The sequence below is a fragment of the Aquarana catesbeiana genome, linkage group LG09 (genome assembly GCF_042186555.1).
Source record: "Aquarana catesbeiana isolate 2022-GZ linkage group LG09, ASM4218655v1, whole genome shotgun sequence".
NCBI classification, from domain to species: domain Eukaryota; kingdom Metazoa; phylum Chordata; class Amphibia; order Anura; family Ranidae; genus Aquarana; species Aquarana catesbeiana.
This window is the reverse complement of record NC_133332.1, coordinates 88,681,576-88,695,428: the sequence shown is the minus strand read 5'-3', so window position 1 is coordinate 88,695,428 and position 13,853 is coordinate 88,681,576. Positions and strand designations below refer to the sequence as shown.

Genomic DNA, 13,853 nt, shown 5'->3' with positions numbered 1-13,853 from the left:
GTAACACCTGAGGCCACCTCTTAAACCACCTTTATGTCCTTGGGACCTAAATTTGGTACTGTCAGCCTTACAGAGTCAGCCCTTTGAACCTATTAGGCATATCCTTTTGGTTCTATTGACCAGGAAATTAGTTTTCCTAATTGCTATAACATCGACTAGAAGGGTGTCAGAATTGGCCGCCCTTTCGTGCAAAGAACCTTTTATGGCTCCTCATGAGGACAAAGTGGTCATGCGACCTCGTCCGAATTTTCTACCAAAAGTGGTTTCCAAATTTCATTTGAATCAGGATATCATTTTACCTTGCTTTTTTTCCAAACCCTAAAACTAGGGAGGAAAGGTCGCTTCACCCACTGGATGTGGTGAGAGCAATAAAAGTTTACTTGGAAATGTCAGCTCCTTTTCGGAAAACTGACTGCTTTTTTGTCTTGCCTGAGGGTCCTAGAAAAGGACAGCAGGCAACAAGTTCTTCTATATCTAGGTGGATTCGCCAGACTATTGTCCAGGCGTATGGATTAAAGCATAGGGTTCCACCCTGCGAGTTAAGAGCACACTCCACTAGAGGAGTTAGTGCATCATGGGCAGTACGCCAGCAGGTGTCTATGGCTCAGGTTTGCAAAGCAGCCGTTTGGTCTTCAGTTCATACGTTCACCAGGTTTTACCAGGTGGATGTGAGGTCTCAAAAAGAGACTGTTTTTGGCCACAGCGTGTTGCAGGCTGCTTTATAATCTCAGATCCATTGAGTCTAGGGATGATGTGTCCCCCCCCCCCCCCAGAGGCATTGCTTTAGGACATCCCACATAGTCATTATTATGGTGCTCTTTGTCCCGTGATGTACGTTAACCAGTTACCAACCGGCCCATAGCCGAATGACGGCTGCAGGGCGGTTGGATAACTCTGGGAGGACGTACTATGACGTCCTCCCAGAATTCCCCTCTCGCGCGCCCCCTGGGGCGCGCACCCGAACACATCCGTGACCGCCGGGTCCAGGGGACCCGGCGCATCACGGATCCCGGTAAATGGCCGCTGATCGCGGCCGTTTACCATGTGATGGAGCCGTCAAATGACGGCGCGATCACATGTAAACAGACCGGCGTCATCTGATGACGCCGGTTCCTCTCCTCCCCTCCTGTGTACCGATCGGTACACAGTGAGCGGGGAGGGGGATGGATGGATGTCTGCAGCGCTGTGGGCTGTATGTGTAGTGCCCACAACGCTGCACAGAGACATCCATCCATCCATGCTCAGCCATCCCTCACTACTATGCAATGCTGTGCAATACTCTGCAATACCCCCACAATACTCTGCAATACCCCCACAATACTCTGCAATGCTGTGCAATACTCTGCAATACCCCCACAATACTCTGCAATGCTGTGCAATACTCTGCAATGCCCCCACAATACTCTGCAATGCTGTGCAATACTCTGCAATGCTGTGCAATACTCTGCAATACCCCCACAATACTCTGCAATGCTCCCGCCATACTCTGCAATGCCCCCACAATACTCTGCAATGCTGTGCAATACTCTGCAATGCCCCCACAATACTCTGCAATGCTGTGCAATACTCTGCAATGCCCCCACAATACTCTGCCATGCCCCCGCCATACTCTGCCATGCCCCCGCCATACTCTGCCATGCCCCCGCCATACTCCGCCATACTCCGCAATACCCTGCCATACTCCGCAATACCCTGCCATACCCCGCCATACTCCGCAATACCCCGCCATACTCCGCAATACCCCGCCATACCCTGCCATGCTGAGCCATGCTCAGCTGTACTCACCCTCTGTATGTGGCCAGGCTGTGGAAGTCTCACACATGGGGTATCGCCGTACTCAGGAGGAGCAGGAGAATCTATTTTGGGGTGTCATTTTTGGCATGTACATGTTATGTGGTAGAAATATTGTATAAATGGACAACTTTGTGTTAAAAAAAAAAAAAAAAAGCGTTTTAACCACTTGCCGGCCGTCATACAACGTCCTTGACTTTGTGCGGAGATATCTGAATGATGGTTGCAGCTACAGGCATCATTCAGATATCAGGTTTTTCAGCCGGCGATTCCCTACACCATGAGAACGATCATAGCAGCTGTTCCACTGCTTGATCGTTCTTACGGGAGGCGAGAGGGGACGTCCCCCCTTCCCGCCGCCTTGCGGTGCTTCTACCGACTCACCGCTTCGATCGAGGCCAGGATTTTTTTTTTTTTTTTTTTTAATTTCAGGCTTCCCAGCCTAGAGGTGAGATGTGGGGTCTTATTGACCCCATATCTCACTGTAAAGAGGACCTGTCATGCCATATTCCTATTACAAGGATGTTTATATTCCTTGTAATAGGAATAAAAGTGGTCAAAATTTTTTTTTTTTGGAAAAAAGCATCAAACTAAAATAAATAAAGTAAAATGAACAATAAAAAAAAAAAAGCGCCCCTGTCCCTGTGTGCTCGCATGCAGAAGCGAACGCATACGTAAGTCCCGCCCACATATGAAAACGGTGTTCAAACCACACATGTGAGGTATCGCTGCGATCGGTAGAGCGAGAGCAATAATTTTGGCCCTAGACCTCCTCTGTAACTCAAAACATGTAACCAGTAAAAAATTTTAAAGCGTCGCCTATGGGGATTTTTGAGTAGCAAAGTTTGGCGCCATTCCACAAGCGCGTGCAATTTTGAAGGGTGACATGTTGGGTATCTATTTACTCGGCGTAACTTCATCTTTCACATTATGCAAAAACATTGGGCTAACTTTACTGTTTTGGTTTTTGTAAAGCACAAAACAGTTTTTTTTCCCCAAAAAACGCATTAAAAAAATTGCTGCGCAAATACCGTGCGAGATAAAAAGTTGCAACGACCGCCATTGTATTCTCTAGGGTCTTTGCTAAAAAAACATATATAATGTTTTGGGGTTCTAAGTAATTTTCTAGCTAATAAATGATAATTTTTACATGTAGGAGAGAAATGTCAGAATTGGCCTGGGTGCTCCAGAACCCCTGAAGGTGCTCCCCTGCATTTTGGGCCTCTGTATGTGGCCACGCTGTGTAAAAGTCTCACACATGTGGTATCGCCATACTCGGGAGTAATAGCAGAATGTGTTTTGTGGTGTAATTTGTGGTATGCATATGCGGTCTGTGAGAAATACCCTGCTAATATGACAATTTTGTGGAAAAAAAAAAAGTAAAAAAAAACCTTGATTTTGCAAAGAATTGTGGGAAAAAATGACAACTTCAAAAAACTCACCATGCATCTTTCTAAATACCTTGGAATGTCTTCTTTCCAAAAAGGGGTCATTTGGGGGGTATTTGTACTTTTCTGGCATGTTAGGGTCTCAAGAAATGAGATAGGCCGTCAGTACTTCAGGTGTGATCAATTTTCAGATATTCGCACCATAGCTTTTGGACTGTATAACTTTCAAAAAGACCAAATAATATCCACCGATTTGGGTTATTTTTACCAAAGATATGTAGCGGTATAAATTTTGGCCAAAATATATGAAGAAAAATTACTAATTTGCAAAATATTATAACAGAAATGAAGAAAAATGTATTTTTTTACAGATTTTTCGGTCTTTTTTCTTTTACGGCGCAAAAAATAAAGAACCCAGCAGTGATTAAATACCACCAAAAGAAAGCTCTATTTGTGTGAAAAAAAGGACAAAAATTTCATAAAGAGACAGTGTTGCATGACTGAGTAATTGTCATTCAAAATGTGAGAGCACCAAAAGCTGAAAATTGGTCTGGTTAGGAAGGGGGTTTAAGTGCCCAGTTGTCAAGTGGTTAAAGAAAAATGGATTTTTAAAACAGCTTACCTGTAAAATCCTTTTCTTGGAGTACATCACGGGACACAGAGGTCCCTCCCCTCTTTTTTTCTGGGATCGTCATTGCTTGCTACAAAACTGAGGCACTTCCTGTATAGGAGGGGTTATATGGGAGGAACTGTCTTACTATTGGTTGCCAGTGTCCAATCACCTAAAGGTAAGCGTATAACCCACATAGTCATTATTATGGTGCTCTGTGTCCCGTGATGTACTCCAAGAAAAGGATTTTACAGGTATTTTTTCAGGACTAAGCTTACTAGTCACTATACATTTCCAGACAAACAATCCGATCCATTGACTGCCACTAACCTATTCATCTTATGTTTACGGAGTTCAGTGATGCCTGAACACAGGCCTTTCTTTAAACAATGGTACCCTGTGAAGGGACACAACCCAGTTAGGGGCCACACGAAGAATGGAAGTATAGAAATCGCTGTGGTGTTGTTGTTGTGTGGTTTTTTTTTTTTCCTTTTTTTTTTTTTTTTTTTTTTTTACATTGGAATGTTTACATCTGTGTCTTTGGGTATTTCCAGACTCTGGAGAAGGAGCGAGAAGCTTTGCAGACCTCTATGTCTCTCCTTCAGACCCGTTTGTCATCTCTCACACACATATTGACGCTACAAGAAAACGATCTTTGCAAAAAGACAGTAAGTCATTTTATGATTTATCCATTTGAAAATATAAACCAGTAAATGGAATGGTCTGTCAAGGCTTTCATGTAGTTGTAATAAGCTTATGGAGGCTGCCGTTGTCAACCACTTCTAAATGTTGGCTTCAATGTTTTACAGTCAGGGATTAATAAGCCTCAGATTGCTGCATCTAATTCCTTACATTGCTTTTAAAAGAAATGTGAAACAGATTGAAATGAGGAACAACACCAATTAGTGTTTAGCATCCAGTACGCACTGCACGTTTCAGATAATACAACCCTGGCCAAGAGCAAGTATGCAGATAAGGATGTCCTGATCTGCATACATGTTTTGGGTTTTTCCTTTGGGAGCAGCATGTACAATTATCATGTTCCATCATTTGGACTGCTTGTGTGGTTGTCAGGTCTGTTGATTTTGTTATTTTTCCTCTGTAAGGGAACCCATATTGATGGACAGAAGACACAGATGCTGCTGAAGCGATGGCGAGAGAAAGTGTTTAGTTTGATGGTGCAACTAAAATCAGAAGAAATGAACAAGGAGAGCGATGAACAGAAGATGCAGCAGAGGGTAAGTTCCAGGTGTAAGGTGTGGTAAAAGAGAAAAAAAAGATAAATTTAAGGTAAAGTTGTGGGCTGTTTAAACATCTTCAAGTGTGCAAGGATAGCACATGGTTGCGGCATGGTCCCAATACATGGGTCACATCCGGCTGGCAGTATTGCCTGACAAATGTGACAGGATAGTCTGCTGTGACGGAACACATCACTAGCGCCATACGTACTCCCCCCATATGCTGCCTTTACAGCTTAAGAGCCGGTTCACACTGGGATGACTTGTCAGGCGACTTAGCCGCCTGACATGTCATGTCCCGTTCTGTACAATGGAACCGTTCTAATCGGAGCAACGCAAGTAGCTCCAACTTAGAAAAAGGTTCCTGTACAACTTTGGGGGCGACTTGCATAGACTTCTATATAGAAGTCGTTTTGCAAGTCGCCGCTGCAGTCGTGTTCAAGTCGTCTGAGGCAGTCGCGCTGCAAGTCGTGCTGCCTCAGTGTGAACCGACTCTTAAGGAGAGCAGTTGAAGAGCAGTAAAAATGCTGCCCCAATGGCCAGTGTAAATGAGGATTTAGGTAATCCAATGGAGAGTTAGGATTCCTAATGTTTCAGGAACTCTAATAGTAAAATCTCAGCAGCTGCATTTGAAGGACTGTACACCTGCTGTTGCCATTATGATGAGACAGGAACAGTCGGCATTATGGTAGGGAGAGGTTGCATTCAGACCAGCCCACCAGGCTCTTCTTATAACTAAAATATCTTCTTTGGGTGGACTGACCCTTCCAGATTGTTGATCATCCCACAGATATACAGTGAGTATACTTGGGCAAACACTAAAATTAAATCTTGAATTTCCTACTGGGCACACAGCCCACCAGGCCACTGTTTATACTTCATTTGGGTTTATGTAAAAAGGGGTAAATTGGGACTTTAATTGAGTCATGTGGGTGTATTTAATAATTCTGATAGAATGTAAATCGAGTGTCACCATCCCAGAGGATAATTCATGATAGTGATATTAGTAAACATGATTCAATAGTATTTATGATGTAGAAATACTATCATAAAAAGGGTTCAACATAAGTTGATATAATAATAATTCATGTTTAGTGAATAACCTTGTATCAATAAATGGTTTGTGACACACATATATTTAATGGCAGAAAACAAATGCAGATAAAAAAATATTAGAAAATATATAATATATACATAATTTGCATAATAGGTACAGATAGAAAACATGATTGGTTAGAATTATTGAAGCAAGCGTGGCTTGGCAACCCTGGATGAACACTCTACGCATTTCATGGCCTTGAAATAAAGAGGGTAATCCCTTTACTACTCACAAAGTAGCCCAGGGATAGGGTTCAGCTCCAAGAGTGGGGTTGAAAGGTGGTCTGGTGTAAGTAGCCTCACCCGGGACTCAAGCGGGGAGTAGCCGTACAGATACAGAAACCAGGTTAGGAAAACAGCCCCCGAGACCAGGTCGACGATCACTGTATGAGAGTATATGATACAGATGGTGTGTGTATCAGGCGCCTACCAAATGCTGTGTGACAAAAAAAGGTAAGTGAATTCATTTTTTTTTTATTCATTCACTTCCTCCTTTCAACCCCACTCTTGGAGCTGAACCCTATACCTGGGCTACTTTGTAAGTAAGTAGTAAAGGGATTACCCTCTATTTTTAAATGCCTAGTTAGCTATTAAATCCATCAATTATTCCTTTACTTTATAGCTTAATACCTGCATCCAACTCCTGACGATTGGCACAAGGCCATGAAACATGTAGAGTGTTCATCCAGGGTTGCTCCAATAATTCTAACCAATCATGTTTTCTATCTGTACCTATTATGCAAATTATGTATATATTATATATTTCCCCCTTTTTACATATATATGCAGGGATGGAGGCATGTGGGTGCTTGATTAAAGGTTGAGGCAGGTCATATTCATTTTTTAGTTCATTTGGGTTTAGCTGTTGTACATCAGGTGACCTGTTTTCTTGACCATAACCAGGTGTTTTGGTAATATTGGTTGTTTGAACAATTTCTTTTTTTTCTTTTTTTTTTTTTTTTTTTTTTTTTTTACAACTGTTTTCAACTCTGCTCATCATTTTTGGTTCTTTACTGTCTTAATGCAAGAGAGATGGTTGCCTAGAATCCAATGAAAAGACGCTGCACACCTCTCTATCAGCACTTATGAGAGCTTGCTGAAGCTCACTGCCGTGTATACAGTGTTCCCTGGATAGCATTATCACCATACTGCTTTACAATCATATGTTGCTTCCAATTATTCCTTAATATTTGGGTTGTAAGAGAAGTAAGAATATTCTTTAAAGAGAAACTAGCCATAAACTTCAAATAGGATTACACGGGATAGGGTTTTTTTTTTTTTTTTTTTTTTATGTTTATCTTTTTTGAGCATGTATTATTTTTTCCCATATTAGATATATTCTCTTGAGAATTCTTTGCAAGAGAGTAATCAGCAGTTGGTCCTTCACTCACATGCACTGCAAGACCGGACAGCCGAGTTAGAAATGGAGAAGCTTCACAGTAAGGTGAGGAGGAATTAGAAACATGAGAAATTACCACTGAACTGATAATGTATAGTTAACCTAACAACCAAAGAGACCCTATTGAGAGATCTGCCAACCACGGGGTGGAGACTGGGATACTGGCATTTATTATATAAAAGCTGATATAAGAAAGTATATTGTCTACACCAACTGAACATAAACGGTGATTTTCACACCTTAGCTAGAAATATCAATGGAATTTGGTTGCTTTGGAAACACCACTTTTCACACATGGCGCTCTTAATTTGGTATGCAGTGTTATGTGTCTGTGCATGGATTAAACAAAATTCAATTTCTTCTGTAGTCTCTGCAGGATGAGCTGTGTGCCACACATATTGCATCTACCAGTATTTCCAGTCGAGCTGAGAAAGCAGAACAGACATCGCTCAAGCTGAAAGAAATGATTGATGGGTATGAATGTTTCTCTGTCCACATTTAGAAGATTAACTTTTGGGTGGTTACATCTGTTGTCATTGTCCAGTATATTAAAAATAAATGTAGAGATAAAAGCTGCATTCCAGTATTCACTCTTCTTAAGCCGGGTACACATTAACAGGTTTTTTTTTTGTGTAACCCAGAAAAAAAAAAAAAACTGACCGCTCTGGTCGGAGCCGCTGTAGTAACCATGCAAGGTTAATCCAGCAATCTCCCCCCGCTGAGCTGTTGTGATCTGACAGGGGGGCGGCCGCCCCCCCCCCCCCTCCCCGCCAAAACACTCAGATCAGCGCTCTCTGCCATTGGCTGAGAGCGCTGATCGTGAGTCGGTTGGCTGCTGGTTTTCCAGCATGCACCTCCGACAAAAGCTGGCCGAACGGCAGGCTTTTGTATGACAGACCGACAAACACACAGTCAGAATGTCGGCTGTCTTTTTTTTTTGAACCAGCAAACGTCTTCTGACGTTCTGCCCATGTGTACGGTGCTTTACTCTATTTCTTGAACAATTAACAACTGCATACAAAATATCTCCACCCAAAACTGACCTTCTTTGATGTGTTTCACCACTCCTGGCTCGCTCACAAGGATAGAGAAAGTCGGGGAGGGTAAGGAATGTAAACATCCACTAATCAAAATAGCTACGGCTCTTGAGCACTCGCCACAGGTGCAGCATTAACTAGCTATTTATAGTGTGGTTCTGGGGTGGCCCTTTCCAGAGACAACCATCTTGCCCTGCTTGGGCAAGGTGGCAATGTCTCTTTAATCAGCTTCCTTTAAAGATTGGCCCTAGTTTGTGCCTGCTTGACTGTGTTGGGAAAAAGTCGACTGTAAGCTCTTTGAGGCAATGTCTAATGTGAAAGATTTTTTTTTGTATTCTGTGGAACATATCAGTGCTGTATAAATAGAGAAATGAACTCGCGGGTGACTATCCCTATTCACATGCATTTCAATATTTACAGCCCATTTTTAAGCTTCTGGGTTTTTTTGTAGATGCGCCCCCCGCCACCCCCCCAAATAAAAAGGAAGCCTCCCCGGGACCCTGGGTTCACAGGAAAATGCTGCAGACAATGGCGCTCAAATAACTCCATAAGCGCAGCATTGAGACCGCCCATCAACACCTCGGGCAGATAAGAAAGAGAACCCTGGGCAGGCATGTGACTGACTGGGCAGAAATATTAAAAAAATTACTGGGTTGGAACTGCAGTCAAGCTTTAAATGTGCCCCCATATTTAATCTTATTAATTGTAGATGTTGGTAGTTTTGTACAGGTAATGGAATTTCAGGAAAAGACCTTCAGGGGTGCTCTGCAGCGGCTGGTTACCCTGGGCCAGAGGGTCTCTTTTGCTACCAAGAGAGTTGATACTATACAAGGTAAGAAACTGTGCAGTACTGCAAAATAAACACTAGATTTTTCTTTCTCATTTACATGGTGCCAACATATTCAACTTTCTTTAACCACTTGACGACCGCCTCACGCCGATTTACGTCGGCAAGGTGGCACGGACAGGCAAAATCACTTCCGCGGGGGGGGGGTCCGATCGGACACCCCCCCCCCCCCCCCGGTGCCCGAGGCGGTCGTCTTTTGTCCAGCGGCGATCAGAGATGAGGGGGAGGCCATCCGTTCGTGGCCCCCCCCTCGCGATCGCCGCCGGCCAATGAGAACATTCCTTTGCTGCTGTATGCTAAACAGCAGCAAAGGAAATGATGTCATCTCTCCTCGGCTCGGTAATTTCCGTTGCGGCCCGAGGAGAGAAGACAGGTATGTGAGTGCACAACACACACACACACACAGTAGAACATGCCAGGCACACAAAACACCCCGATTCCCCCCCCCCGATCGCCCCCCGATTTCCCCCCCCCCCCCCCCCCCCCCTGTAACAAACCGACACCAGCAGTTTTTTTTTTTTTTTTTTTCCTGATTACTGCATGGTGTCAGTTTGTGACAGTTACAGTGTTGGGACAGTTAGTATTACCCCCCTGTAGGTCTAGCCCCCTAATAAAGTTTTAACCCCTTGATCACCCCCTGTCACCAGTGTCGCTAAGCGATCATTTTTCTGATCGCTGTATTAGTGTCGCTGGTGACGCTAGTTAGGGACCTAAATATTTAGGTTCGTCGTCAGCGTTTTATAGCGACAGGGACCCCCATATACTACCGAATAAATGTTTTAACCCCTTGATTGCCCCCTAGTTAACCCTTTCACCACTGATCACCATATAACTGTTACGGGTGACGCTGGTTAGTTTGTTTATTTTTTATAGTGTCAGGGCACCCGCCGTTTATTACCGAATAAAAGTTTAGCCCCCTGATCGCCCGGCGGTGATATGCATCGCCCCAGGCAGCATCAGATTAGCGCCAGTACCGCTAACACCCACGCACGCAGCATACGCCTCCCTTAGTGGTATAGTATCTGATCGGATCAATATCTGATCCGATCAGATCTATACTAGCGTCCCCAGCAGTTTAGGGTTCTCAAAAACAGTGTTAGCGGGATCAGCCCAGATACCTGCTAGCACCTGCGTTTTGCCCCTCCGCCCGGCCCAGCCCAAGTGCAGTATCGATCGATCACTGTCACTTACAAAACACTAAACGCATAACTGCAGCGTTCGCAGAGTCAGGCCTGATCCCTGCGATCGCTAACAGTTTTTTTGGTAGCATTTTGGTGAACTGGCAAGCACCAGCCCCAGGCAGCGTCAGGTTAGCGCCAGTAGCGCTAACACCCACGCACGCACCGTACAGCTCCCTTAGTGGTATAGTATCTGATCGGATCAATATCTGATCCGATCAGATCTATACTAGCGTCCCCAGCAGTTTAGGGTTCCCAAAAACGCAGTGTTAGCGGGATCAGCCCAGATACCTGCTAGCACCTGCGTTTTGCCCCTCCGCCCGGCCCAGCCCACCCAAGTGCAGTATCGATCGATCACTGACACTTACAAAACACTAAATGCATAACTGCAGCGTTCGCAGAGTCAGGCCTGATCCCTGCGATCGCTAACAGTTTTTTTGGTAGTATTTTGGTGAACTGGCAAGCACCAGCCCCAAGCAGCGTCAGATTAGCGCCAGTACCGCTAACACCCACGCACGCACCGTACACCTCCCTTAGTGGTATAGTATCTGAACTGATCAATATCTGATCCGATCAGATCTATACTGGCGTCCCCAGCAGTTTAGGGTTCCCAAAAACGTAGTGTTAGCGGGATCAGCCCAGATACCTGCTAGCACCTGCATTTTGCCCCTCCGCCCGGCCCAGCCCACCCAAGTGCAGTATCGATCGATCACTGTCACTTACAAAACACTTAACGCATAACTGCAGCATTTGCAGAGTCAGGCCTGATCCCTGCGATCGCTAACAGGTTTTTTGGTAGCTTTTTATTGAACTGGCAAGCGCCAGCGGCCTAGTACACCCCGGTCGTAGTCAAACCAGCACTGCAGTAACACTTGGTGACGTGGCGAGTCCCATAAGTGCAGTTCAAGCTGGTGAGGTGGCAAGCACAAGTAGTGTCCCGCTGCCACCAAGAAGACAAACACAGGCCCGTCGTGCCCATAGTGCCCTTCCTGCTGCATTCGCCAATCCTAATTGGGAACCCACCGCTTCTGCAGCGCCCGTACTTCCCCCATTCACATCCCCAACCAAATGCAGTCGGCTGCATGAGAGGCATTTTCTTTATGTCCTCCCGAGTACCCCTACCCAACGAACCCCCAAAAAAGATGTCGTGTCTGCAGTAGGGCTGGGAGATTTTCCCCCCCAAAAAATCTGAGATTTTTTTATAAAAAACTCGATTCACGATTCGAATTTTTTTTTTTTTTTTTTAATTATATTAAAGTGCATCAAGTCTACATCACTGTATATACTGACACACTACATCACTGTATATACTGACACACTACATCACTGTATACTGACACACTACATCACTGTATACTGACACACTACATCACTGTATATACTGACACACTACATCACTGTATATACTGACACACTACATCACTGTATATACTGACACACTACATCACTGTATATACTGACACACTACATCACCGTATACTGACACACTACATCACTGTATATACTGACACACTACATCACTGTATATACTGACACACTACATCACTGTATATACTGACACACTACATCACTGTATATACTGACACACTACATCACCGTATACTGACACACTACATCACCGTATACTGACACACTACATCACCGTATATACTGACACACTACATCACCGTATATACTGACACACTACATCACCGTATATACTGACACACTACATCACCGTATATACTGACACACTACATCACTGTATATACTGACACACTACATCACTGTATATACTGACACACTACATCACCGTATATACTGACACACTACATCACCGTATATACTGACACACTACATCACCGTATATACTGACACACTACATCACTGTATATACTGACACACACTACATTACCGTATACTGACACACACTACATTACCGTATACTGACACACACTACATTACCGTATACTGACACACACTACATTACCGTATACTGACACACACTACATTACCGTATACTGACACACACTACATTACCGTATACTGACACACACTACATTACCGTATACTGACACACACTACATTACCGTATACTGACACACACTACATTACCGTATACTGACACACACTACATTACCGTATACTGACACACACTACATTACCGTATACTGACACACACTACATTACCGTATACTGACACACACTACATTACCGTATACTGACACACACTACATTACCGTATACTGACACACACTACATTACCGTATACTGACACACACTACATTACCGTATACTGACACACACTACATTACCGTATACTGACACACACTACATCACCGTATACTGACACACATCACCATATACTGACACACTACATCACTCAGTGATGTAGTGTGTCAGTATTCAGTGATGTAGTGTGTCAGTATACAGTGATGAGCACATTGCTGTGTGATGCCATATGGGGGTATTTTCATATATTGAGCACAGTGCTATGTAATGATATTTAAGAAGGGTGAATATATGGAAATGGGATGTGATGGGATGTGACTTCTCTCCTCTGAGGTATTATTCTTTCTGGCAGTGATCATCACATGGCTATCAGTATCACTATCTCATGAAATACACCATACAGGCAGCTCTGACTCACCCTCCCTTCTCGCTCTCTCTCTGCAGCCCGGGAATGTCCCTGTGATCCCCCCCACCCCCTCCTCCTCCTGATATCACAGCCCTCCAATACACAGCGGCGTTCCACCAACAGCCTCGCCCACTACCCCGCCTACACACCCACCCACCCATGCACAGCGTCGGGCCTCGCGGACTAGGCCGAAGCCGCGGCCTCGCCTGAAAAATCGTGCCCGCAGCTCCTCAGGCCCGGCGCGGTGCTGTTAAAAAAAAAAAAAAAAAAAATCGATTTGAAGAAGATTTGAATCGATTTGACCTCTCAACTCGATTCAAGATTCAAAACGATTTTTTTCCCAGCCCTAGTCTGCAGCGCGAATATAGGCGTGACACCCTCTATTATTGTCCCTCCTGTCCTGACAATCCTGGTCTTTGCATTGGTGAATGTTTTGAACGCTACCATACACTAGTTGAGTATTAGCGTAGGGTACAGCATTGCACAGACTAGGACACACTTTCACAGGGTCTCCCAAGATGCCATCGCATTTTGAGAGACCCGAACCTGGAACCGGTTACCGTTATAAAAGTTAGTTACAAAAAAAGTGTAAAAAAAAAAAATATATATATAAAATAAAAAAAAATAGTTGTCGTTTTATTGTTCTCTCT

The 13,853-nt window shown here is 44.1% G+C and overlaps 1 protein-coding gene across 3 annotated transcripts in view; it reads left to right on the top strand.

Moving 5' to 3' along the window:
* LOC141107885 (coiled-coil alpha-helical rod protein 1-like) overlaps window positions 1-13,853 on the top strand; it is a 57,688-nt gene that overhangs the window by 24,011 nt on the left and 19,824 nt on the right. For all 3 annotated transcript variants that reach the window (XM_073598926.1, XM_073598927.1, XM_073598924.1), the window contains exons 7-11: window positions 4,344-4,457; window positions 4,896-5,027; window positions 7,459-7,569; window positions 7,892-7,998; window positions 9,281-9,393. In XM_073598926.1, the coding sequence (XP_073455027.1) occupies window positions 4,344-4,457; window positions 4,896-5,027; window positions 7,459-7,569; window positions 7,892-7,998; window positions 9,281-9,393 (577 nt within the window). The remainder of the gene's footprint in view (window positions 1-4,343; window positions 4,458-4,895; window positions 5,028-7,458; window positions 7,570-7,891; window positions 7,999-9,280; window positions 9,394-13,853) is intronic.